The following is a 26,935-nucleotide window of genomic DNA, read 5'->3' on the forward strand; positions in this document are numbered from 1 at the left end:
TAGGATCAAACTTCTCAGGTTGCACTAGACTTGAAAAGACAGGAATGCAAAAATTTGTTTGCATAGGTCCAAAAAGTTGTGATTTGGAACTCATGGTTATTGCTCAGAAGCAGATGTCCTTCTGCATTGATGTTATAGGACTGCTGTGGTTCAAAGTGGTAGCATTGCCCAGATCCCATCACCATCTCATTACATTGCAAGGATCTTCATATTAAATTGTAATATTTATAATCAAGTAATAAATAAAATTTAAGTAATTGTTTTGCACAAGTTTTTCTTTAAGTATTATGATACACCAATCCAGCTCACTCCTCAAATTATCCAACATTAGTTTCAAAACCATGGTCAACTGTTCATGTAGAAATTAAAGTCAATGCTGTGTATATTGAAAATGACCCCCATAGAACAATTTCTGCCTACCTCTTGAAAGAACAGTATAAATTTTAATATGCTAAAACTTTATTTATAAACAAGTGAAATCATATCCAGGATTTTAAAATCTCAGTTACAATGTATAAATAGCAGATTGCAAATAGTTGTACACTTACTCAGTACAATAATCTATTGTGCATCTAATGTCATAGCACAATGCATCTGCTAATCAGACACACTGGGGTGGATTTTAATTCTTGGATCCCAAGTATTTTCTGGCCACTGTGTTGAAGTGGAAATGGGATGGAGGATTTTGTCTCCATGCCTGTCCATGCACATTTCTTGCCATTTCATTTAAAAATCTGGCAAGTTCTATATTGTGAATGTGATCATCTCTGTCCAATGTTCTCCTCCAGGTTGTGCTCAGACACCAAAGATAAAAGCTTATTCTAGATTCTTGGAAAATGGTGAACTACAAAAGCAATTTCTAACTTGTCCAAAGTTTATTTTGTATCATTAGCCAAAAGGAATATTGCATATATTGTACTTCATTCTTAATGACTCTGATGGAGTGCTTTCCATAGCCAATGACTAGACTTTTTAGATGGTTGATTTCTTGTAATGTACATTAAAGGGCATTTATGTACTTCCACTGTAATGTTGTGGATTGCTTTCCAAAAGTTTAATTTCCAAATGAAGAACTTGATCAATGGAATTTTTTTTTTGTACAGTTGAGGAAAGATAACTTGCATTTTTCCTTAAAGGCCACGCAGAATTCCATTAAATATAGGATAGAAGCTTATCAATCCTCACTCTGTCCTGCAGAGTTCAGATTACATTCCAGAGATTTATGACCTTGCTGGGCACAAAATGTACTGGTGATTAAAAGTGCAGAATTTCATTCTGTTCCTTCAAGAAGCTTTTGCAGATTCTTCTGTATCTGAAAGATAGTATAGAGAGAATAAGGAAGGCAAGATGAGAAATACAGGCACAATTAGTGTTTAATTTGTTTTTTTGCAGAAGTTTCTACCAACATATCAAAAGTAACGGAAGTCTGATGATTTTTAATAGATACTTAACATTATCCTTGTGCATAAAAGACAGATACAGTGTTCTTACTCCACCAGTTGTTACTCCACTATTTTCACACATCTGGTCTTTGTAATAGGCATCAGATAATGCCTGCTACTTTCCAAAATGTTATTTATATTTAATTATATTTGGAACCCTCTTCCTCAGCTAGAAATCTCTGTACAATCTTGACCCATTCTATCTCTGAAACTTTACAGATGAGCACTCTGATGACATGAGCAATCTCTCTTCCTTGCCCAGTAATTTGTCAGATTTCAGCCCATGTGCCTCATTTGTGGAAGGCTCGCAACTTGAAGATACCAAATCAGTTGATCTAAGGTGCTCTGTTGTTGTTGTTAATGCAATTGGCAAGCACCTGAGTACTTAGCAGTGTTGAGTTATGCAAGAGATTCTAAGAACACCATGAGTTAAAAACAAATGTTTTAAACAGAGAAATAAAAGTAAGTGATTGACAACTCCCAAACAACAAAGAAAAAATTACAAGGGACTTCAGATGCTGGAATCTGCAGCAACACAAGATGCTGGAGGAAATGGACAGTCGACATTTTGGGTTGAGACCCTTCATCTGGACTGAAAGATGGAGGGGAGATAGCCAGTATAAATAGGTGGAGGGAAGAGGTACAGCAAGAGTTAGCAAGTGATAGGTAGATCCAGATGAAGAGTGGTAAGTGGAAATGGCTCCAGAAGCTGGGAAGTGATGGATGGAAGTGACAAAAGGTTGAAGACGATGGAATCAAGTGAGGGAGGAGGGGTAGGCAGATGGGAGTAGTGGCGGGAGGGAACTAGTAGGAGGGGTGACGAGTAGATGAAGTGGGTGGGAGAGGAGAAAGAAACCAGATGATACAGTGAGTCCAGGAAGAACTAGGTAAATCTGGAGGAGGCAGAAAGGGACAGAGGAGCAGTTCACTGGAAAGTTAGAGAAATCAATGTTCATGCTGTCAGGTTGCAGACTACCCAGGTGGAATATGAGGTGCTTATTATGACCCCGAATTAAGCCATTTGGTCCATTAGATACATGCCAGCTTCCAGCACAGTCATCCATCAGTCCCATCCCAGCTTTAGTTACTTCCCTATATACCTGTCTCACATAACCATCAACTCCACTTTGATTCTTTGGCCACTAACCTACACCAAAGGGTAATTTACAGTAGCCAATTAAATTACCAACATGTCTTTGGGATGCAAGAGGAAACCAGAGCACCCAGCAGAAACCCAGAGTCACAGGGAGGAAGATCAAATTCCATACAAATAGCTGAGATCAGAATCAAACTAGAGTCTCTGGACTAGCAACATTAATCGCTGTACCACTGCTGCCCCAGAGTACCCAAAAAGAGGATTGGGCTTGCTCTACCATTTCAATTCCGCAGTGCTTGATCTTGTATACCAGCCTGTATCTGCCTAGATTCCTTAGGGATTGACTCATTTAAAAAGTATCTGAATGAGCACTTGAACCATTGTAACTTTAAAGTTACAGAAAGATAGCTTGGAAGTGGGATGGATACGATGGGCTTTTATTCCATTGTAACAGAATAAAGGCCATTTGACCCGAGTCATGCTGGTCACTTACTTCCCTTTAACCCATTCACTCATGCTCATTAGCATTCTCCTGATTCTCCCATAAGCTACCTGCACTAATGGTAATTTTCCCTAAAGGGAAAGCATTCCAGAAAGGACCCACAAGAACTCAAGTCCCTGATGCAAGTTACAGGGCTCGAGGAAAGATTGCCCAGGTTGCTAATTAACTCAACAACCAGCATGGCTTTGGGATGTTGAAGGAAACTGTAGAAGCTGGGAGAAAATCTATGTAACCACCACAGGGATTACACTGGTGGTCAGGATCAAACTCAGATGCTGCCCTTAATGGCATCCTTTCTCTGCCATGAATTTCTATGAAAATGGACTTTTTAAAAAAATCATACAGACCCCCGCCCCCCAAAAAAGAAAACAAGGTTTTCTCCTCCTTTTCCTGGCAATGATTTACTGCTCAATAGTATTTCACAGAGGCTCTCTATGATTGGGTATTTCAATCATTTAATATCAGCAGTGAATTTGTAATTCTGATGCATGTACAGTTTTTTTTGGGAAACCAATATTCATGATGATATGGATTTAAATAATTTTTGCTCACCTTTTCCAGTTTTGCAAGATTTTCTGTTAATTCATCATAGATCGCATCTGTATTAACTTGGTATGGTAAACCCATGTCACGCTGAATGAAAGAACTATGGAAAAGCAGAAGTGTATGCAATAAATTTATTAATTCAACAATCATAACTGAACACAAAATTAAACATACATCACCAATTAGATTTTATCTGCTGCTATACATATATAATAAAAAAAATCAATAATTGAATAGCATTGCAAGGAACTAAAACAGACATTAACTGAATCATGAAATTCCTTCATTTCTCTCCAAAAATTGCCCCATACCCAACACCTTGCCAAAAAGAATTCCATGAGTGGAGCCAAACCCAACTTGGAGGGGCAAAAAAAAAGTTCACTTAACTGGTCACATATACATGCAAATCACAAGCTGCTAACTCTGTCTGTGTAATCCATTCCAGAACCCAAATAATTGTATGGCAGCTTTGCTAGAAGTTTGGTAACTCAATACTGTTTTTCTTGCTTAGTAATGCTCCAGATTTCATAGTCAGAGACCAAGTAGCATGACTTTGTCAATTATCAATTGGAAAAGTCTGAGCTACTGACTCACTCTATGGTTGTAATGTTTATTCTTAAAAGCTCAGCGGGCAACAAACTAGGATGAAAGCATTGGGAAAAATTTGCTTCAGTTTACACTTGTGGATAGGTCACGTTGATCCCTTCTGAAAACATGGTGCTGGAAATAATCACTTGCAGCACGTTCAACAGTAAACTTGATCAAGTTTTCCATTGGTTATTACAAAGTTTGTGGTAACTGGCCTTAAAATGCATATTCAGTGCTGTTTTTGTTTCCAGCACAAAACTTAATGAAAATCAAACACCCCTTGAGCGGAATGCAATCACACCCATTTCCAGGTTAAACTGTCCCCTTCTGGAAATGCGATAGTGTTGCCAGTGGTGAATCACGCTCCCACCATGATGCAATTTCTGCATCAGACACAACTTTAAAACATTAGGTTACACTGCAGAGGTGCATTTATCACTGGGCATTGTCAGACCAACCATGTGTTCAAAGTGGCACTCTCCAAGCACATCTCCAACTTCAGCCATTTAGAAGCCCACTTTGATAGCTTCCCTACCCACTTGCTCTCCTTCAGGAACACTCCATACACCCACCCATATCTGCTCTCAATGCTGCCCCTCCAACTCCTGGCTCTACAATACACCAGTGGGTACTAATGTGTGCAAGAACCATTTAGTAGTGCTTGATGCTGTTGTATTCTTCTGGGCTGCACCATAATTGGAATCCAGTATGGTACCATAGCATTTAAGTAATTAGAATTCTGCACCATTGCAGATATGCAAGTTCAAAGCCCATCATGGCAGCTGGGAATTTAAAATCCAATTAAAATTGAAAGTAAAGTTAGTTTCACTAATAATGACCAAGTCATGGAGCCACTGCCTCGCAGCTCTAGTGACCCAGACAATCTTCACAACCAGCTGTCTACGTGTGGAGTTTGCATGTTCTTCCTGTGCCTGTTTGTAGGATTCCTCTGGGTGCTTCGGTTTCCTTCCACCTCCCAAAGACACAAGGGTTGGTAGGGTTAATGGGCCATAATAAGTTGTCCCTGATGTTCAGGTGAATGGTAGACTCTGATGAGAGTGTGTGTCTGTGTCTGGGGTGTGGGGTGGGGTGGGTGGAAGAGGGAGAAAAAGAAATTGTGATGCAGGATTAGTGTAGGTTCAGTGCAAACAGGTGCTTGAAAGTCAGCACAGATTTGGTGGGCCAAAGAGGCCTGTTTCCATGCTGTGTATCTCTATGGATGTCATAAAAGCCCATCTGGTTCACTGACATCCTCTAGAAAAGCAACCTGCCACCCTTACCCTATCAGACCTATCACTCCAGATTCACCAATGTCATTCACTCCCAACTGCCTCCTCACCACAGGAGTATGTAGCAATGGACAAAATTCTGCCTTTGCCAGTAATTAGAGAAAAAAAAAATCACAGGAACCAACAAGGTTGTTCGCATGTTGCTCAACAACTATTTAGCATGTTTCCCCGTGCCAATTTCTAGACCATTGCTAAGCCAACTGAATACACATACTTACTCTTTGTGATGTGCATGATATTCTGGCAATGCTCCCAGTGAAGCTAGGCGCTGCTCCAAAGCAAAGATTTTCATGCCCATGTAGAAAGATGAAAAGACTAGCACAATGACTCTGCAAAACAAGCAGTTCTTCAGCAAGCATTTTCTGTTTCTTGGTACAGTTACATTTAATGTTGAAATAAACAACTTCTAATGTATTTTATAGTTTGCTCTTCAAACTGTTCAATTTTTTTTTGTTGTTCAGTCTATACATCTGTATTCAAGTAGAGCTTGAGTGTTTATAGGTATGGAGAAGTAACTGTTGGATTCAAAAGCTCTCAAAGCTAAAATTTACTACAACTTTTAACTAACAATTAAAACACTTAACTAGTTCATTAACAGGCTGTAGAAAAGTTTCATAATTTGTCTTGTTCATTATTCACAATGTTAAACAAAAATAAAATCCACTAATTGTGCAATTACAAAGATTTACAAGTTAATCATGGCTTTAATTGCCCCGTTAATAATAGAACACTAATATGTTGAATGGGCCAATGGAAAATGCTTGCATTAATAACCTATAATAAAATGCCATAATGTTTTAAAAATTATATTCACTTCCCTCTGTGTATTTGGCCCCATTCCTGTGATACGTGGTCCTACATCTTCCAACCTCTTCACTCCAAGTGGTTTGGGATCCAAGGGTCTGACTTTGAGCCAGATGGCAATGTGTGTGTGTGTTGGGGGGGGTGGTTGGGATTGGGGTTGGGAGGTGCTAGGAGGATCAAAAATGGCCAGTGTAAAATGATACCTGTAATAAACTCCAGCTCTCTCTGCATACAACTGACATCCCTATTGTTTACTATCTTGAAACGTTCTGCAGCATGGTACGATTTCTCCCTAGGTTTTCCTCTCAGTTAAGATTCCAGAACAAGACAACAGAAGAAACATGGGCAATTTTAAGAATTAAAAGATATGCTTTGTTTCTGAAAGAACTATTCCTACTTAGCATAAGAAGTGCACAAAATTTAGATAATTCAATTGCAATTTAAATGTTTGGATATTGTCAAATGGCAAACATCACCATCTTCAATATCCCTATGGTCACTGAGCCTCAGGAGAAACTCCAACTAATCTACTTCAGTGAAACTAGATTTCAACTTCAGACAAGCATCCACTAACAGGAATTTAGCATGATGACTTGCATCAAATAGTTTTTCAAAAACACCTCTTACTTCGTGGGCATCTTAGCACTGGACCCCAAAGCCCACTATCAAACTGGACTGAGATCGAGCAGATTCATTTAACACAAGATTGTGGGGTCAAAAAATACACAAGACTAGCCCAGAGTAGATTCAAATGAACATACCGATCCAAAACAAAAACTCACTTCCCAATTTATCCTGTATATTTAATCACCTTCATATGCTGTTAAAGAGGTATGTCAAATTTACAAACTAGTACCTCAAATTCTGTAGAGTTTAATTGAAAGCAATACTCACATAACCAGATAGAGCACCAGTAAGTTATTCACAGAAAGATGCTGTTTACCATTAGCTCTCATTTTGTGTAATAATCCCCATATCAACGAATGTCCTGCAAGCGTACAGCAGGTATCAGTACACAATTATCTCAAAAATGCACAAAGCCTATTGTTCATTTCTCTGCAGCAGACAAACAGAAGAAAGACAATAGTGTGTGGCAACATGATAGTTGTTGTTTAATCAGTAATCAAAGAGGTCTTGACAAAAGTTATCTATTGACACCAGTTTGAATTCCCCCATATCAGTCGAGTATTTAAATTCGGTTAATTAAGTGAATCTAGTTTCAGTAATTGTAACCAGTATCTGATTGGTGAACTTGAACATTTTATTATGGCAATGTCCTTCAAGGAAGCAAGTCTGACTGTATGGACATCAGATTTAAGGCAACATAACTCTTAACTGTTTTGTTGAACAGCTGAGAAATTTGTCATCGCCCTACTCAAAGTGACCTGCCTCACATATACTATAGTGGACGGCAACTCATCACTGCTTTCAAGGGCAATTAGGGACAGGTATTAAATGCTGACCGTGACAACAAAACCTACATCCAATGTAAGAAAAAAAATTAGATTATAACTACTTTTACAAAAACAACTTGGTTATATTGCAAAGTTTGTGGTCACTAGGATTTCTAGGAATGACATGATTGCTGTTGGATTGCTCTTCCCTTACTTTACTCCCTATAAATTCATGCCTGTGTGGGCAGATTCTGCTCTAACTCCATCTACGAGTTCCCAGATAACACCACTGTGGTGGGCCGGATTTCACATAACGATGAGACAGAGTACAAGAAGGAGATAAAAAGAGCATAGTTGCATGGTGTCAAGACAACAACCTTTCCCTCCATGTTAGCAAAACAAAACAGCTGGTCATTGACTTCAGGAAGTGGGGCAGAGCACACACCCCTGTATGCATCAATGGTGCTGAAGTGGAGATGGTTGAGAGCTTCAAGTTCCTAGGTGTAAACATCACCAATAGCTTGTCCTGGTCCAACCACGTAGACACTATGACCAAGAAAGCACACCAGCCCCTCTACAGTGGCATGCAAAAGTTTGGGCACCCCTGGTCAAAATTTCTGTTACTGTGAATAGCTAAGTGCGAAAGGCATAAAGTTAAAGATGACATATTTCCTTAATATTTTAAGCAAGATTACTTTTTTATTTCCATCTTTTACAGTTTCAAAATAACAAAACAGGAAAAGGGCCCGAAAGCAAAAGTTTGGGCACCCTGCATGGTCAGTACTTAGTAATACCCCCTTTGGCAAGTATCACAGCTTTCCTGCATCCTCACCACAAAATTTAGTGTCAGAAGTTTGCAAAGGAACATCTAAACAAGCCTGATGCATTTTGGAAACAAGTCCTGTGGACTGATGAAGCTAAAATAGAACTTCTTGGTTGCAATGAGCAAAGGTATGTTTGGAGAAAAAAGGGTGCGGAATTTCATGAAAAGAACACCTCTCCAACTGTTAAGCACGGGGGGTGGATCGATCATGCTTTGGGCTTGTGTTGCAGCCAGTGGCACAGGGAACATTTCACTGGTAGAGGGAAGAATGAATTCAATTAAATACCATCAAATTCTGGAAGCAAACATCACACCATCTGTAAAAAAAAAAGCTGAAGATGAAAATGGGATGGCTTCTACAACAGGATAACGATCTTAAACACACCTCAAAATCCACAATGGACTACCTCAAGAGGCACAAGCTGAAGGTTTTGCCATGGCCCTCACAGTCCCCTGACCTAATCATCGAAAATCTGTGGATAGACCTCAAAAGAGCAGTGCATGCAAGACGGCCCAAGAATCCCACAGAACTAGAAGCCTTTTGCAAGGAAGAATGGGCGAAAATCCCCCAAACAAGAATTGAAAGACTCTTAGCTGGCTGCAGAAAGCATTTACAAGCTGTGATACTTGCCAAAGGGGGTGTTACTAAGTACTGACCATGCAGGGTGCCCAAACTTTTGCTTCGGGCCCTTTTCCTTTTTTTGTCATTTTGAAACTGTAAAATTTGGAAATAAAAAACCAATCTTGCTTAAAATATTTTAAAAATGTGTCATGTTTAACTCTATGCCTTTTGGAAATCAGGTCATCTTTTACTCGCTTAGCTATTCACAGTAATAAAAATTTTGACCAGGGTGCCCAAACTTTTGCATGCCACTGTACTTCCTCAGAAGGCTAAGAAAATTCGGCATGTCCCTATTGACCTTCACCAATTTTTATAGGTGCACCACAAAAAGCATTCTATCCGGAAGCATCTATCTGCACTACACTTGCTCTGTAAATGTAACACGATGTTCTGCATTTTGTTATTGCTCTTCCCTTTGTACTACCTCAAACTTGTTTTGAAATGATCTGTATGGATGGCATGCAAAACAAAGTTTTTCCACTGTATTTCAGTAAATGTGGCAATAATTAATCAATTAATTTGCTGAAAAAAAACAGGCATTCATGATGAAATCAAATGTAAACATTTTGTGGGAATTTTTTTTTAAAAAAACATCAGATACTAATACTCACTGCTCTCATGAAAGCTTCTCTTCACATCAGACATTTCTTTTATGTGAACATCAGCATGTACAGGAATGGCATTCTTCTCCATTTTCAGTAATGCTTGGGTTGCACTGGTAAACTCTTGATAGCCAAATTAGTTACTTGCATTTGAACATTTTACAAAGGAAACCATATTCTAAGCTAGAAAATGTCATGAATCTATGTATTCAACATTACAAATATCTTTAAAACAAAGTTGAAATGAAGCATTATGCTAACATATTGCCAACATTTTGTATGCATGGGGAGCAGATTAACTCCAGGCACACATTTTCGATTCCAACAGCAAACTCTTTCTACACAGGCTTTTAAACTAATCCATATGCTACAAAAAGATTCTAAGGATTTTTAATGTGTATTTGTTTTTGTTTCATCACAAATTTCAACCCTTTTAATTGCCTATTTTTGTATTGAGGTTTACAACACAGTTGTAGCACTAGGATCCCTGGAATAACCCGAAATTCTATCCTACATTTCAACTTGATTTAATCTGATTAGCCATTTTGCAGAACTACATGCATTTAAAATATTACTTTTTGTCTGCTTGCTTTCTGGAATTCAAAGTAATTTGTCTAGACCAGTACCAAAAGTGGCATCTTATTAAGAATTGCCTTTTATTAAGGGAACAAACCTTGCGAATTTTCAGACTCTGGAGTCTGAGACCCAGAACTACTGGATTGTTCCAATTCCCGTCTTCTGCATACTGTTGGAAGATCTGGCAAATCTTCTATATTGAATTCCTTTCCCAAATAGAGGATAATTTCTATTAGATTCCTTCTGAAGTTATATAAATATATTAACACAATTCAATCCATGCATAATGTGTGTCCCAGGTAAGTAAAATATTTAATCTGGCATGCTGATGACTGACAGATTTTCCATTCTACTGGATGTTATTCCAATTAATACTCCACTACATTTCAGTTCACTTTTTTTTTTAAAAAAAAAGATATTACACAGTGAACCAAGCAAGTTTAGGAGCACAGAATTTATAATCCACTCAGCCAGATGCTGAACCTTCAGGATTTCCCAACAATCAGATGGCAGATTATTGGAGTTTTACTGCAGCCTCATTGCGCAAGTATCTGCTGTGTTCACATTCAAACTAGCAACCAGCATCTGGTAATTACCCCATTCATCAGATTACTGGAAATACATAGCTTAGAAGCCACCTGCACACAATGACCACCTATTCTTGCCAGAATGAGATCACAGGCTAATTGCCCATTGGATTGATATGAAATGCATAAATTTAATGCAACATTTCTTACTAAAACCTTTTGAAAGCTGGGAGAAATTACCCTCCATTTAATGACAGAAGTTACTTTAACAAATTTTGTTTCAAGTATGATTTTTTAAAATTGACTTTAGAACACTTACTGTTGTATGCTGTTTGAATGTGTACATAGTGCAGTGTACAGAGAATATGCTGGTTTAACTTTATTCAAAAATGACTCCATGTAAATAATTTCTATTTATGCATGTTACTTTTCTCCGTGAATGAAGTCCATGGAAAAACTGCTGTGGAGTTCGACATTTGATGTCATTTTTGAAGTTTCATTGGGATCAAGAAATGCTTTTTCATTCCCTTTTCTCAAGGAGGGACGGGAAAATCACTCAAAGATTTTTTCCATTTTCTTATTCTCATAATTAAAATGCATAACAATAAATAGAGTCCCTAGTTGCATCTTTGAAATAAATAAAGAAACAAAAAAAGGTACAAAATTATTTTTTTTTCTAGTCCTGATATTGTCAAGGAAATCTCTGATCTTATTTGTTCTGATCAGATCTTTTCAGGAAAAAAAGACCTGTTTATGCTACATATCTTTAATCCTTTGAGTTCACTGCTATAAATTCATCCCATAAGGAATTGTGTAGTAGTTTTCTAAGACTAGAGTCTGACCATTGAAAAATTTAGTTCTGTGCCCAACACAGAGCTAACCAGAGAAAAACATTAGCATATAGTATGCTTGGTGTTATTTTTGATTGCTGAAACACTTTGAAAATAGCCACATGATTGCAATAACCTTCAAGTGAACAATGAATCACAGGCATATTTCACGATTACACCTTAATATAAAGGATTTGAAGTTTTTTTTTAAAAAATCAGTCTTCCCCACAACTTTAACCTAAATCTGAAAAATCCTATTATAAAACATGGAAATAAGGATCTCCACAAGGACTGATATACATGATATAACTGTAGTAACCAGTCCCTTGAATCAGTCATTCTGCCAAGTCATCCTGCTGCAGATTACAAAATAAAACAGTGTCAATTCAGAACACTGTAAATTTCCACTTACTAGAGGCAATGATGTTGGACGCTCAGCTCTGAAATTATTTTCAGCAAGGGATGGATTTGAACTGATATCATCAGATCTCTCCTAAGAAAAGTTAAATGTACAAATCAAAATTAGAATACTGGATTTGGTGTAAAGCTTTGTTCAAAATGTATAGTATATTGAAGTACAAAATTCTGAGGGGCTAGACAAAGTTGATGCTTCAACTGGTGGGAGGTCCAGAACTAGGGGACACTGTTTCAGGATAAGGAATCACCTATATAAGATTGAGACAAAGAGGAATTTCTTAAGGGAATGCAAATCTCAGAAATTCTCTGCCCCAGAGATCTGTGAGTGCCAAGCCATTACATTTACTCAAGGCTATGATAGTGGTACTATTGTACTGAAGGGAAAAATCATGGCTTAAAAGAACAGTGGAGCAGCTTCAAGGGATCACGAGTTCATTTCCTTCCATTTCGAATGCATCAAAATAATGTTCTACTGCCACATACAAGGCTTATTTATTCAAATCCATGCAAGCTGCAATTACAATGCCCATGCCTGTTATCTTTAATAATTTGTTTAAAGAAACAAAGGGCAAAATGCAACATGACATTTTAACAAGAAATTCAGATAAGGAATAACACAATGGCTTGAATCTTGCAATAGGAATAATAGTGTAGCTACTAATCCTCAGAGTCCAAATTTCAGCACATCTCCCCAGCCCTAATGATGGAAAGTTTTCTTGGTGAACCGGCACCAGCTTAAACCAGTTCAAGTACAGTAGCCTCCTTGAAATCAATGCAAAGAAATGACGAGTAGACCTTTTTATTTTGTTTAATACTATTGTTCAAGTATATTGTGTAGCTTGAAATGGTATTTTGAAATATTTATTGTTAATATTTCCCAAGTGCTAAAAGACTTTCACAATCATTCAATTTCAGTGATAGCTTTGGCAAGTCCAGAGATGGGGCCTTTACTAGGGTATTAAAGCTATTCTGCCAATGTAGTCAGATATTTGTTTGGGGGAGGCTCTCTACTATGCTATGCTGCACAAGCATGTGCTAATATGCTGGAATCCTATATCCCAGCACAAGGTCATCTGGGACCACAGCAGAAGAAACTGCATGGTTCAAGTGCAGATGACTGCTGATTATGTCGAAGATCTGCCCAACTGAGGGGTTCGAGACATGTTTAAGGCAAGGTAAAATAAATGGTTTGTTTCTCTCCTCTTAAATCTAAGATGCAAGGAGTCCAGATCATGGGACACAACTTCTGAAGATGGAGTCTGAAGGAAAACAGAAGTTCTACAGAATTCAAACCAAAAAGCCATAGAAATATATTGAAATGCATAATGTTGCAGTGACACAATTCAGCAAGACCACATGGATACTTGCAGAATAGGATTTTAAAAAATCACTGCATTAGGAGAAGGAAAAACCCATGGCTATCAGCAAGTGATTCTTAAGCCAACAAAATGTTGTGTTGTTCTAATAGCTCTTATTCACCAAGATGTTTTTCTGTTGGAAAATAGGGGAAAAAGTCCACTGAAGGACAACGACCTAACTAATGACTCATTGCGTTTTTCTGATACGAATGCTTCTGCTGTATATTTTCAACATATTTTGTTTCTGCAGTTTCAATGTAAGGCTGTCCATTGGTTCTCCTCTTCCCGATGAATCAGGATTGGGGATGATTTAATACGAATAAAAAAAACATCAGGACTATGGCACTTGGCTGCTCAGGCCATACAAGTCAACCCGACACAAAAGCTTGATCGAGTCAGGAAGGTGATCGGTGGACATGCACAGGTTATCTCCAACCCCATATCCTCTGCCGTAACAGTGAACAAAGTCTGATGTTGTGCTTCACTAAAAACTCTCTTCAATCTACAATAATCTAATCTTTACATTTTCAATTATCTCTACTCACCTCCAGATGTAAACAAACAGATTTCAGAAGTTTGTAGGTTGTATCCCTGGACAGCAGTGAAACAAACATAAACTGCAATAAAAGTTTAATGTGATGATATTAAACTTCAGCAACATAGGAAGATCTGAACTTAATGGTAAATCTTGTGCAACAAGTCAAAACCTTCTGTAGAATGCTGTTATACAACTGGAGACTCACCTTTTCAAGTTCAGTTGATATGCACAAAGCATTTGGCACCAGCAAGGCAGTTTTGTGTTTCTTGATCTGAGTCACAGAAAAGGTAGGTATCGTAATCTGAGATGGAAAAAGCAATACAGAAAGTTACTATAGCATAATTGATGGTCAGCAATCAAAATTCTGACATCATTGAAAATTATGCTGAGTTACATTTAGAGTTTCTCTTTTACTTGATGGATAAATTTTGCAATGCTCATTTCCAACTTCTGCACCCACCTTACAAAGATTCTTACCCAGTGCTTGGCTATGGAAAACTAATTCCAAAAGATTGAAGGAAAAATTGATTTTTGTGAAAGAGGGTGGACGTGAAACTGAAGATTCAGCAAGTTAGAATGCAGGATGATTACGTTTCATATTTAGAAATGGGGCTTATTATCCACTTATTAATGCAGTAACAGTGTGTTAGATTCCTCACCAAAGATAATTCATTTGACATTTTTCATTAAATGTCATTATAATGGCCAGTTTTAGCTAGGCCTTCCTTTCTCCCCTTACACAAAATAAAACATTAAAAGCTTTAAACCTTTATATCTCTTCCAAAGACTTTGGAATTAAAGCAAATCCAGTTTTCAGACACAAACAATTTCCCTTGGTATAGAATGTCCTTTTGTAAAGCACAAGTAAAACCTAGAAAATAAAATAAAGTTTAGTGCGGGGTTTATTCCTTAAGCAATAAAACACTAAATACTTTTGCCTTCCTTGTTCTTCAGCCAACAAAATGTTGTGTTGTTATAATAGCTTGTTTTTCCCAACACTTTGTTGTTGAAAAATACAGGAAGAATCCACTAAAGGACAACTACCCAACTAATGTTACTGAACCATAAAACACAATTTTGGCTTCTGGCAAGTTAGTGCTTTCAGTTGGGGTGGAAAGAGTGGGGGGGGAAGGAAAAAAAACACAAAATTGATTCAACATTTATGTTTGGGGAGGGGAAGTCAGGCTACACACACACGATTCCAACTGACTAAATGCAGTAGTGTCAGCGATGAAAGGCAAGATTAAATGTAGCTGTGCACCCCAAAACAGCAACTGCTTCAACTACTGCATGCTCACAGTGGGCATTTACAAGAAGACAGCAGCAGGTACTGGCTAACTGTGGAAGTATACACGATAAACCAAGCTTTACATAAAAGACAGGAGAATATGAATATTTTCAACTTAATCTTCTTTAACCAGGCAGAAAGAATGGTGTAGAAATTGGGCTTTTATTGGATATACTATACATGCAAAATGCATGTTAAATTGCACTTGTGAAATTTAGTTCCATCATAGCCCATAGAACCAAAATGTCAGAAGTGGAGTTCAACACATATGCATTAATACATTGCACATTTAGCATATACAGAGGGCAACTCTCTACTCAACCAATTTCATTTAGAATGCAGGTGTGATTTGTACCACTGTTCCATTGATGATACTTATTCTGCTCACTTATAACATCAAGCTCACAAGACAAACAAGTTTTGCTGCTTACTTTGTTTTAATGATTCATCCTTTTCAATATCTTTAAAGATCTTATGATAGATTGCATTTGTCTTTGAAGGCTGGAGGAAAATCAATAAGATGAAAAAAAAAGTAAATAATCACTTGTTCCTCTATAATATGAATGGCTAGAGAGAAATACATGTGAAAGTAAGAGAGACAGTTCATAAAAAATTGGGGGTTGTAACAGTTTCCAATATATCCAGTTTTCTATCCATCAAAAAAAAACCAAACCATCCCAATTACCATATCCTTGGGTTTTGTTCATATTACTAACAATTTGCGTAGTACTATTTGCAGCCTCAGAAGTGTACTTCATTTGCAGACTTGGGTAACAAGGATATAATTGGTAATAGTAAGTATTTTTAAATTCAGTTCCATGTAGTTCAGAATCTAGGAGATTAATCACAAATGTATCAATATAAAAGCAGCAAATTCTGAAACGATTACACGCAAACTAGCCTGATTCATTAAAGGCAAACATTGGCGGGGATTCTATATTCAAAGTACATCTTTCTAGTGTGTGATCATATGAACTCTAGGAAAGTTATTTTGGAATTGCTGCCGACTGCCCAAAAATATCTCCACCAGCATGGTACCAATCAAATTTTCCAATTTTTGTCATCGTCTCGTGTAGGTTAATGAAATACTGATTGAATATGCAAAGACAGGTCTTCGTGCATGCAAAGAAACCTGACAAGTTGAGGAACCAAGGCAAATAAGGTACTTTCCAAGGTTCTGAACTTATTGGTTAAAAAGTCATCAAAACTTCAGACTTTTCCATGCTGCTGCTGTAGAACTCTTACATTTTGCCACCCAGCAGCAGTTTACTCAAAATATTAAGTTTTCTTTTGAACATTTATGATCCATTTGGCGCAACACCAATTTGATGCTGAACTGATCGCATAGCATCATATTCTGTTAATGATGCTGCAGGTAGTGTAGCTGTCTCACAACTCCAGGAACTCTGATGCTGTGTAGAGTTTGCATGCTCTACCTGTGACCATGTGCATTTCCCCCAGTGCTCTGGTTTTCTCACACATTCCAAAGACTTGCTAGTTGTTACGCTAAATGGCAATTGTAAATTACCTTCAGCATCTGTGCCTGGTGGGGGAAATCAGGGGTTGTTAATGGGCACGTCAGACAGAACAGGTTACAGGGAAATAGCAGAGGAATGGGATAGGTCCAAGAGCAGACACAAATTTGATGGGTTGAATGGCCTCCTATGTCATAGGAAAATACGAGAATAACATGAATGTAATACCGTGCATTAGTCAGCACATTCAATGGCCCAGATGAAATGAACTGTGACCTACAAACCATATTGTGACCCATCCTACCACCACTACCTATGTAGAGTCTGTGGAAGTCTTGGACTGTCAGATGACACCACACTTGCTTTGGAGGAGGTGGAAAAGGAGAAGGAAAAAGACTGGTTCTTTATTCTTAACTTATGACCCATGGTTAAAATTCACTATTGCTAGAACAAACTAAAATTAACTAAACAATAATCTTGACAGAAATATTGGAAGTGTCTTGTTAGAGTGTATATGGCATTGTTCTTTGAGCAAAAGTCCCTTTAAAAGCTCAAAAAAATATTCAGAACGGAGAGCTGCTTAAAAGTATCACCATAGTGACAAAATCTTCAGATTACAATCAAATAAAATCATTTCCATGTGTATTTTGACTTCCAGAAATCATTATTTCTGGAACCTTGTGTGAAACAGAAGGTCTTCAGTTAAAGAAAATGCAGCTCCAAATGAGGGGTTTTTAGAAATATATATATATATACACACACACACAGCCAATTAAGGTCTATCACTTTAAATATCAATCTCTTCATAACATGGAAAAGGTCATACTAAGCTAACAATTTTCAGACCAGAATTGCACATGGAATTGTCTGCAGCACTTAACAGGGTTAATTATTTTATTATGGTAGTTCTATGATCTGGAAAGACAAACAAGCCATTAGAGCGCAGTAAAATACTCACGTTGGAATTTTTTTTTCTTTCAAGTTTTGTTTCATATTCTGTAGGACTGGATGGAAAGACTGCATCATAAGTCTTTGATCTGAAAACCAAAGAGTTGTAGATTATTTCTAAAGGTGATTAGCATTTACAGGAGTTTTTGCCGATAATAAAGTTGTCTACCAGCTCTAAACTGGAAATGACAGGGACGTTCGGAGAGCTTACGTACAGGAGGGACCTTGGGGTGCAAGTCCATAGCTCACTGAAAGTGTTGACACGGGTGGAAAGGGTAGTGAAGACGACATTTAATCTGCTTGCTTTCACCAGGCCAAGGCATTGAGTATAGAGTTGGAATGTCATGTTACAGCTGTACAAATCACTGGTTAGACCACACTTTCAACATTGTGGATAGTTCTGATGGGCACACTACAGGAAGGACTTGGTGGCAATAGAGAGAGTGCATAAGAGATTTACCAGGATGTTGCCTGGAATGGAGGACTGTAGTCATAAGGAGAGATTGCATAGGCTGGGTTTATTCTCACTAGAACACAGGGAGGCTGAAGGGTGCTATTAAATATATTTATAAATTTATGAGAGCATACATAGGATGAATAAGGTCTCCCCCCTCCCAGGCATTGGCATCTTGAACTGGAGGACATAGGTTTAAAGTGAGGTGGGAGAATTTAAAAGAGATCTGAGAGGTAAACTTTCCTACAGAAGGTAGTAATTATCTGGAACGAGCTGACATGAAGTGGTACAGGCAGATACAATTACAATGTTTAAAAGGCCTTCGGACAGGTACTTTAATAGAAAAGGTGTAGAGATATACAGGCATAATGCAGGCAAATGAGATCAGTGCACATGGGCATTATGGTTGGCACGGACGAGGTGAGCTTAAAGGACCTTTTCTATGCTGTATGATTCTCTGATAAACAACAGTCATCCACTTAGTGATGAATGCAAAGTCTGGCGCAACAATGGTACTCAAGCAGTTTGGCAGATCTTTGCTGCAGAACATGCTGCCACCCATGGAACCAAATTTCAGAGCAGCAAAGGTAGACTCTCTCTTGACAATAACAGTGTACTTTTCCACTCCTCAAACCCTTTGAAATCATGCTGGAGAAATACAGAGGAAAAGTTAAATTAGTGCAGTGAGATGGGAAAGCGGAAGGAGATAACAAGCGAGGGAGACGGGGAGGGAGGAATTATAATGTGGAATTTAGTCACTGGGTTGATTTACACACAGCAACTCTGACAGAAGTCCACGATTAAGATTTCTCTTAGGGAATGAGGTGGGCCAAGTAACTGAAGTGGCAGTTGGGGAGAACTTTGGGTCCAGTGACCACAATTCTATTAGTTTTAAAATAGTTATGGACAAAGATAGAACAGGTCCACAGGTTAAAGTCCTGAACTGGAGCAGGGCCAACTTTGAGTGCATTAGGCAGGATCTAGCTGGGGTCGACTGGGTGACTCTTTTAAAGGCAAAAGAACAGTTAGCAAGTAGGAGGCTTTTAAAAGGGTCATATCAAGAGGCCGGGGCAGCATGTTTCTGTCAGGGTGAGGGGTAGACATACTAAATTCAGGGAAACCTGGCTCATGAGATATAGAGGCTCCGGTCAGGAAAAATAAGGAAGTATACATCACATTTAGGCAGCTGTGTACGAATGAATCCCTCAACAAATATAGAAAGTTTAAGACCAGACTTAAGAGGGTATGAGATGGATTTGACAGGCAAGGTTAAAGAAAATCCCAAGAGGTTCTTCAATTATATCAACAGTAAAAGGGTGACTAGGGAGAGACTAGGTCCTCTTAAAGACCGTCAGGGGTGCCTATGTGTGAAGTTGCAGGAGATGGCTGAGATCTTTAATGTCTATTTCTCTTCTGTTTACTAAGGAGAATGTCATGGATGCCAAAGAAATGATGGTAATAAGTAGTGAGCTCTTGGATCACATGCACATTACAAGGAAGGAGGGATTTGCGGCCTCGAAGCGCACCAAGGTGGGCAGATCCCCAGGGCCAAGTGCACCACTGGACCGTATGGGAGACCAGGGAGGAAATCGCAGAGGCCCTTGTAGAGTTATTTGTTTTGTTGCTGGCCACTGGCGAAGTTCCAGAAGATTGGTGGATGGCTAGTGTTGTACCATTGTTCAGGAAGGGTAGAAAGGACAGGACAGGCCAGGCCAGGGAATAACAGGCTGGTGAGCCCGACTTCCCTTGGAATTCTGAGGGTCAAGATCTGATCAGGAATAGTCAGCATGGTTTTGAGTGTGGAAGGTCATGTCTGATAAATCTTTTGGATTTTTTCAAAGAGGTAACCAAGAAGGTAGATGAAGGTAGGGCAGTGGATGTGGTCTATATGCACTTTCGTTAGGCCTTTGACAAGATCCCATATGGCAGGTTGATCTGGAAGGTTAGGTCGCATGGGATTCAGGGAGAGCTAGCGAGGTGGATTCAGAATTGGCTCAATGGTAGGAAGCAGAGGGTGATGGTTGAAGATCGATTCTCCGACTGGAAACCTGTGACTAGTGGGGTGCCCCAGGGGTCAGTGCTGGGACCTCTTATGTATGTAAATGATTTGGATATGAATGTATATGGCACGATTATCAAGTTTCCTGATGATACTAAATTATGGGGACTTAGAACATAGAAAAACTACAGCACAATTCAGGCCCTTCGGCTCACAAAGCTGTGCTGAACATGTCCCTACCCTAGAAGTTACTAGGCTTACCCATAGCCCTCTATTTTTCTCAGCTCCATGTACCTATCCAACAGTCTCTTAAAAGACCCTATCGTATCCGCCTCCACCACCGTTGCCGGCAGCCCATTCCACGCACTCACCACTCTGAGTAAAAAACTTACCCCTGACATCTCCTCTATACCTACTCCCCAGCACCTTAAACCTATGTCCTCTTGTGGCCACCATTTCAGCCCTGGGGAAAAGCCTCCGACTATCTACCCTATCAATACCTCTCATCATCTTATATATCTCTATCAGGTCCCCCCTCATCCTCCCTCGCTCCAAGGAGAAAAGGCCGAGTTCCCTCAACCTACTTTCATAAGGCATGCTCCACATTCCAGGCAGCATCCTTGTAAATCTCCTCTGCACCCTTTCTATGGCTTCCACATCTTTCCTGTAGTGAGGTGACCAGAACTGAGCACAGTACTCCAAGTGGGGTCTGACCAGGGACCTATATAGCTGCAACAATACCTCTCGGCTCCTAAATTCAATTCGCCGATCGATAAAGGACAATACACCATATGCTTTCTTAACCACAGAGTCAACCTGTGCAGCCGCTTTGTTGACAGTGAAGCAGGTTACAATGAAGTGCAGAGAGATCTTGATCAGTTAGGGAGATGGGCTGAGGAATGGCAACTTAGATAAGTGCAAGATGATGCATTTTCGACATTCAAACCAGGGTAGGGTCTATACAGTGAACAGCAGGGCACTGATGAGTGCTGAGGAACAGAGAGACCTGGGAGTACAAGTGCACAGTTTGGTGAAATCGGCCACGCAAGTAGACGGGGTGGTGAAGGCAGTGCTTAGCACGATGGCCTTCATCAGTCAGGGCATCGTGTTTTGGAGTACGGACGTTATGTTACAGTTATACAAGTCGTTGGTGAGGCTGGATTTGGAGCACTGTGTATGGTCTTGGTCACCTTGTTATAGGAAAGACATAGTCAAGCTGGAGAGGGTGCAGACGAGATTTACGAGGATGCTGCCTGGATTAGAAGGCCTGAGCTATAGGGAGAGGTTGGCCAAATGGATCTTTATTCCTTGGAGTATAGGGGAATGAGGGGTGACCTCACAGAAGTTTATAAAATAATGAGGGGTATGGAAAAAGTGGACAGTCGTAGTCCTTTCGTCAGGGTTGGGATGTCCAAAACTAGAGGGCATTGATGCAAGATAAGAGGGGCAAGATTTAAAAGAGACCCAAGAGGTAACTTCTTTACAGAGAGGGAAGTGAATACCTGGAATGAGCTACCAGAAGAAGTTGTCGAGGTGGGTACAATTGCAACATTTAAGAGGCATTTGGATAGGTATGTGGAGGGGAGGGGCTTGCAGGGTTATGAGCTGAACGCAGGCAACTGGGAATAGCAGGGAAGATGCTGTGGTCAGCATGGACTGGTTGGGCGAAGGGCCTGCTTCTGTGCTGTATTACTCTATGACAACAATGGGGGGACATTCAAGCAAGACAAATTTCAGTTCATGGCACTTAAAATATAAACAGAAGCATTAGAATCAAGATAACAGAACTTTAGGCAGTTGTAGTAGCAGGGAATTCTATACCAACATCAATAAAAAAAATGCATATGCTGGAAATATGAAAAAAACAAAATGCAGGAGACACTCAGTAGGTCAGGCAGCAGCTATGGAAAGAGAAGCAGTTAATGTTTCAGGTCCAGTGCATGAGAACTGGGAAAGAGAGGTTTCAAGTTGCAGGAAACGTAGAAGAGGAATAGGCATTAAAAAAGGCCACATCTTTGACAGAGCGAGATCAGATGAGTTAATGTAGCAATTAGAATCAGATTGTGCTTTTGTCCATGTAATGTGTTGCTTGAAGCAAGGCTGCAGTTCTGTATCTGCTCAGCAAACTCCCAGAATATTTTTTCCTAATTTATGGGTTGACAGTAAGCCACTCGAATCAGCCAAGAACAATGGCTGATCCCTTCTGATCAGATTCAAAAGTTATATGGAGACATTTTTAAATAAAACATGGAAAGCAGGCATCCGACAGTGGCAATAACATGATAAATGTTTTTCTTAAAAGTACTATTAACCCTTCTCCATTACCAGAGCAATAGGACTAGTTGATTGTTCCAAACTAGATGATAGTAATTTTAGGAGAAATATCTAGAAATTGTCATTCTTACAGAGTGATCACCAACTCGAATGAATTAAGTAGGGAGGACAAAGGTTGGGAATCATTAGGAAACCGCTGGCTGCAAAAGAGGGGGGGTGTACATGTAGTACAACCATTTGGAGGGATGATTTAAGAGGTGACAAGACAGTCTTTACCTCCCCAACAGTTTGTTCTGCAACTATTAGTAAGGTTTTGCCTTAAATATTTAGAAAGTTAATAGTGTGGTTCGGGAGATCCATAAATTTACAAAATTACAGTAAATTATTTGATTTGACCTGGCGATGTATAAAGATTACTTGTGCCTCAAAATTTATACCCAAGCATTTTAGTCTGCAACGATTTAGGCCATTTACCAGAGATCACAAACATATTCTGGGAAGCAGGCCTTGCATCACCTTTGGAAAACCTGCGCGCTTTGCAAGGAGTTGTAAGGGAGCAGTCTGGGCATCCCCACCAGGCACTACTGTTGGGAATGGCCACTAGGATCCAGAAGTGGGCCAGTAAGGTGCTCTTAAATTCTGTTATACTCATGAGCTGACCAGACAGGGAACTCAAGGACACTCCATTCTCATTGTAAAAACTGCAATTGGGTTCTGATGTTATGATCAGGAAAAGAACAAAATATATTTAGTGAAGCAACTAAGCAATCTATGGTGGTACCCGAGTAGCTCGGCTTGCATAAATAATAGTAATGAGCCAGAATCACTGCTTCAAAGTAGTGGCATTCCAAAAGAATTATGAAGCTGAAGGGGAAAGGGACCAAAAGAGGAGACAGCCAGAATTACAGCAGGCTTGGCAGCATTTCTTCAGGGAAACTGAAGATGGCCAAATCCAATGTACGGCTTAATCAAAAGCACATCTTCCATGGTAAATGAGAATGCAAATCACCTCAAGACAGCATCTTAAACCCAAATAAGTTCAGTCACTTCTGTCAATCTTGAGATCACAAACTGAAGATGGTCACTAATGATTGCATAGTTCTGTTCCCTTCTCCATTTTTTAGCTAATAAAGCAGTGTCCACTTGAAAGCAGACAAACAGACAACATCCAGGGGTGGCACAGTTAATAGAGCTGCTGCCTCACAGCTCCAGTGACCCAGGTTCAATTATGACCTCCGTTACTGTCTGTGTGGAGTCCGCACTTTCTGCCAGTGACCATGCAGATGGGTGCTCTGGTTTCCTCCCATATCCTAAAGATGGACAAGTTGCCAGGTTCATTTGCCACTGTAAATTGCCTCTGGTATGTAGGCAAATGATGGAATTTGGGGGAATCTGATGGGAATGCCAGGAGAATAAAATGGAACTAATTCCAGTTTAGAGTAAATGCTTGATGTTCAGTGCAGATTCTGTGGACTGAAGAGCTCGTTTCCATGCTGTATGGCTCTATGGCTTTAGCCAATAAGCGGAAAGGTAACAATCACTTCAAACAAGTTGATAAAATATAATAGCATTCTGCTGGTCTCTAAATACCAGAAATTCAACTGAAACACCCTGATGCCACAAAGCCTTTCCATCACCTACAAGGTACTAATCAAGAATATGGAAATCTCTCCTTGATGAATGCGTCTCCAGAAACTCAATATCATTCACACCTTTCACCATTGACTATGATAATATGGCTGCAGTCTAAGCATGATGCAGTAATTCACCTAGGTGACTTTGACAGTAACTCACATCTATGCTAGAAAGACAGGAGCAGCAGGCACACAAAAACAAAACCATTTAAAGACCAAATCATATGCCATTCTGACTTGTGACTATATCACTGTTCTCTCATGATTACTAGGTCGCAATCCTGGAACATTCTACCCAAAAGCACAATGGAAATAGCTTCACCTGACAAGATGCAGAGATTCAAGTAGACGGATCATTATTGCTTTGTCAAGAACAATTAATGATAAGCAATAAGTGGTAGTCTTTCCAGTGATGACCACATTCCCATAAATGGAAAAGAAAAATGATTTGCCAATGTATTAAAACTAAAATAGCATAGATTCAGGTTTGAAGGGCAAATCTTTGAAAGAAAAAAATCAGATAGATGGTGATCAACAGCTGGAGTGGGTTGTCAGGAAACTAGATAATGAGATGACAGTAGAAAAGGCTACAGTACCTCCAAGAGCTTGTGCTGGCAATCACTGAGCTGATGATGACAGATTTGTGACCTAACTCCACAAACCTGCCTTTTTCTCTTTAAACATTGGATTAAAGTTAATTGCAAGTTTAAATTTAAATAGTGGATTTTGCATTAATTTCCACATGTGAATAAGCTCCAAATTTCTGAATGTTAAGAAAAGTGTTTTCTAACATTACTCCCAAAAGATCTGGATAAAACTTTTAGACTTTGCCTTGGCTCCCAACCAGTCGGAAGAGTTTTTCTCCAACTATCTTAATGGTTTGCTTTACCATCTTGAAAACTTCACTCAAATCACACTTTGGCCTTCCAGTTTGAGGGAATATAATGATAGTTTCTGTAATCTCCCCTCATAAATTTAACTCTCGGAATAGAACATAGAACATTAAAGCACAGTACAGGCCCTTTGGCCCACGACGTTGTGCCGACATTTTATCCTGCTCCAAGATCTATCTAACCCTTCCCTCCTACATAGCCCCCCATTTTTCTATCATTCATGTGTCTATCCAAGAGTCTCTTAAAATGTCCCAATGTATCTGCTCCCACAACCTCTGCTGGCAGTGTGTTCCATGCACCTACCACTGAGTAAAAAAAAAACTTACACCTGACATATCTTTCTCCGATCACCTTAAAATTATGCCCCCTCATCTTAGCCATCGTCACCCTGGGAAGAAGATTCTGACTGTCCATTCGATCTATGCCTCTTATCATCTTGTACACCTCTATCAAGTCACCTCTCATCCTCCTTCCCTCCAAAGAGAAAAGCCCTAGCTCACTCAACCTATCCTCATAGGACATGCTCTCCAATCCAGGCCACATCCTGGTAAATCTCCTCTGCACCCTCTCTAAAGCTTCCACATCCTTCCTATAATGAGGCAACCAGAACTGAACACAATACAAGTGTGGTCAAACCAGAGTTCTATAGAGTTGCATCACCTCGCGGCTCTTGAACTCAATACCTCGACTAATGAAGGCCAACACACCATACGCCTTCTTAACAACCCTATCGACCTGCGTGGCAACCTTGAGGGATCTATGGAAGTGGACCCCAAGATCCCTCTGTTCCTCCATACTGCTAAGAGTCCTGCCATTAACCTTGTATTCTGCCTTCAAAATTCGATCTCCCGAAGTGAATCACTTCACACTTTTCCAGACTGAACTCCATCTGCTACTTCTTAGCCCAGCTCTGCATCCTATCAATGTCCTGTTGTAATCTGTAGCAACCTTCCCACTATCCACAACACAACCAACCTTTGTATCATCAGCAAACTTACTAACCCACCCTTCCACATCCTCATCCAAGTCATTTACGAGGATCAGAAAGAGCAGGGGTCCCAGACAAGATCCCTGCAGAACACCACTGGTCACTGACCTCCAGACAGAATATGTTCCATCTACCACCACCCTCTGTCTTCTACGAGGGAGCCAATTCTGAATCCACACAGCCATGTTTCCCTGGATTCCATGCCTCCTGACTTTCTGAATGAGCCTTCCATGAGGAACCTTATCAAGCACCTTACTAAAATCCACGTGTACCACATCCACTGCTCTACCTTCAATGTGCTTTGTCACATCCTCAAAGAATTCAATCAGGCTTGTGAGGCATGACCTGCCCCTCACAAAGCTATGCTGACTGTCCCTAATCAGCCTATGCTTATCCAAATGCCCATAAATCCTGTCTCTAAGAATCTTCTCCAGTAATTTGACCACCACTGAAGTAAGACTCACTGGTCTGTAATTCCCAGGGTTATCCCTACTCCCTTTCTTAAACATTTGCCACCCTCCAATCATCTGGTACTACTCCTGTGGCCAGTGAGGACTCAAAGATAATCGCCAAAGGCGCAGCAATCTCTTCGTGTAATAACCTTGTCTGGCCCCAGTGACTTATCTATCCTAATGTTTTTCAAATGTTTGAACTGCTCTCAATGTTTCAGGTATCATCCAATCAAGAAGTTTAAATGACTGTAGCTCAACTTCTAATACTGGTACTAGAGGTTAGCTTGCCATCCTTTAAAAGTATTTCATTATCTTTTTAAATCTATTTGGCCTCATTTTCCCATTCACTTAATCTATCAGTACATTTATACTTTAATGCTTCCACCCTTAGAGCACTCTACCTTTGTGTCTTTGACAAACTTGGATGTGTGCTTTCTATCAAAATTATTCTACAAATGTGTTGAATAGTTGTGGCCCCAACCTTCTGCCTTATCGTCTCTGCTGTTGCTACTACTCAGACCAATTTAACTCCAAGAGCTGTTCCCCATCCACCTTTGCTAACTCACATGGAAAAAG

At 39.6% G+C, this 26,935-nt stretch overlaps 1 protein-coding gene across 5 annotated transcripts in view; it reads right to left on the bottom strand.

The window, feature by feature from the left end:
- Positions 1–441: 441 nt before the first annotated feature.
- The window catches only part of LOC127572723 (GRAM domain-containing protein 2B), an 81,237-nt gene continuing 54,743 nt past the window's right edge, over positions 442–26,935 (bottom strand). For all 5 annotated transcript variants that reach the window (XM_052020266.1, XM_052020267.1, XM_052020268.1 and 2 more), the window contains exons 3-14: positions 17,676–17,754; positions 15,674–15,743; positions 14,722–14,825; positions 14,160–14,255; positions 13,962–14,033; positions 12,054–12,134; positions 10,382–10,490; positions 9,718–9,831; positions 7,162–7,255; positions 5,682–5,792; positions 3,593–3,686; positions 442–1,312 (exon numbers count right to left, since the gene is read on the bottom strand). In XM_052020266.1, coding sequence (XP_051876226.1) covers positions 1,271–1,312; positions 3,593–3,686; positions 5,682–5,792; positions 7,162–7,255; positions 9,718–9,831; positions 10,382–10,490; positions 12,054–12,134; positions 13,962–14,033; positions 14,160–14,255; positions 14,722–14,825; positions 15,674–15,743; positions 17,676–17,754 — 1,066 coding nt within the window. In that variant the 3' untranslated portion in view covers positions 442–1,270. The remainder of the gene's footprint in view (positions 1,313–3,592; positions 3,687–5,681; positions 5,793–7,161; positions 7,256–9,717; positions 9,832–10,381; positions 10,491–12,053; positions 12,135–13,961; positions 14,034–14,159; positions 14,256–14,721; positions 14,826–15,673; positions 15,744–17,675; positions 17,755–26,935) is intronic.

Source organism: Pristis pectinata, chromosome 7 (assembly GCF_009764475.1).
Source record: "Pristis pectinata isolate sPriPec2 chromosome 7, sPriPec2.1.pri, whole genome shotgun sequence".
NCBI classification, from domain to species: Eukaryota; Metazoa; Chordata; class Chondrichthyes; order Rhinopristiformes; family Pristidae; genus Pristis; species Pristis pectinata.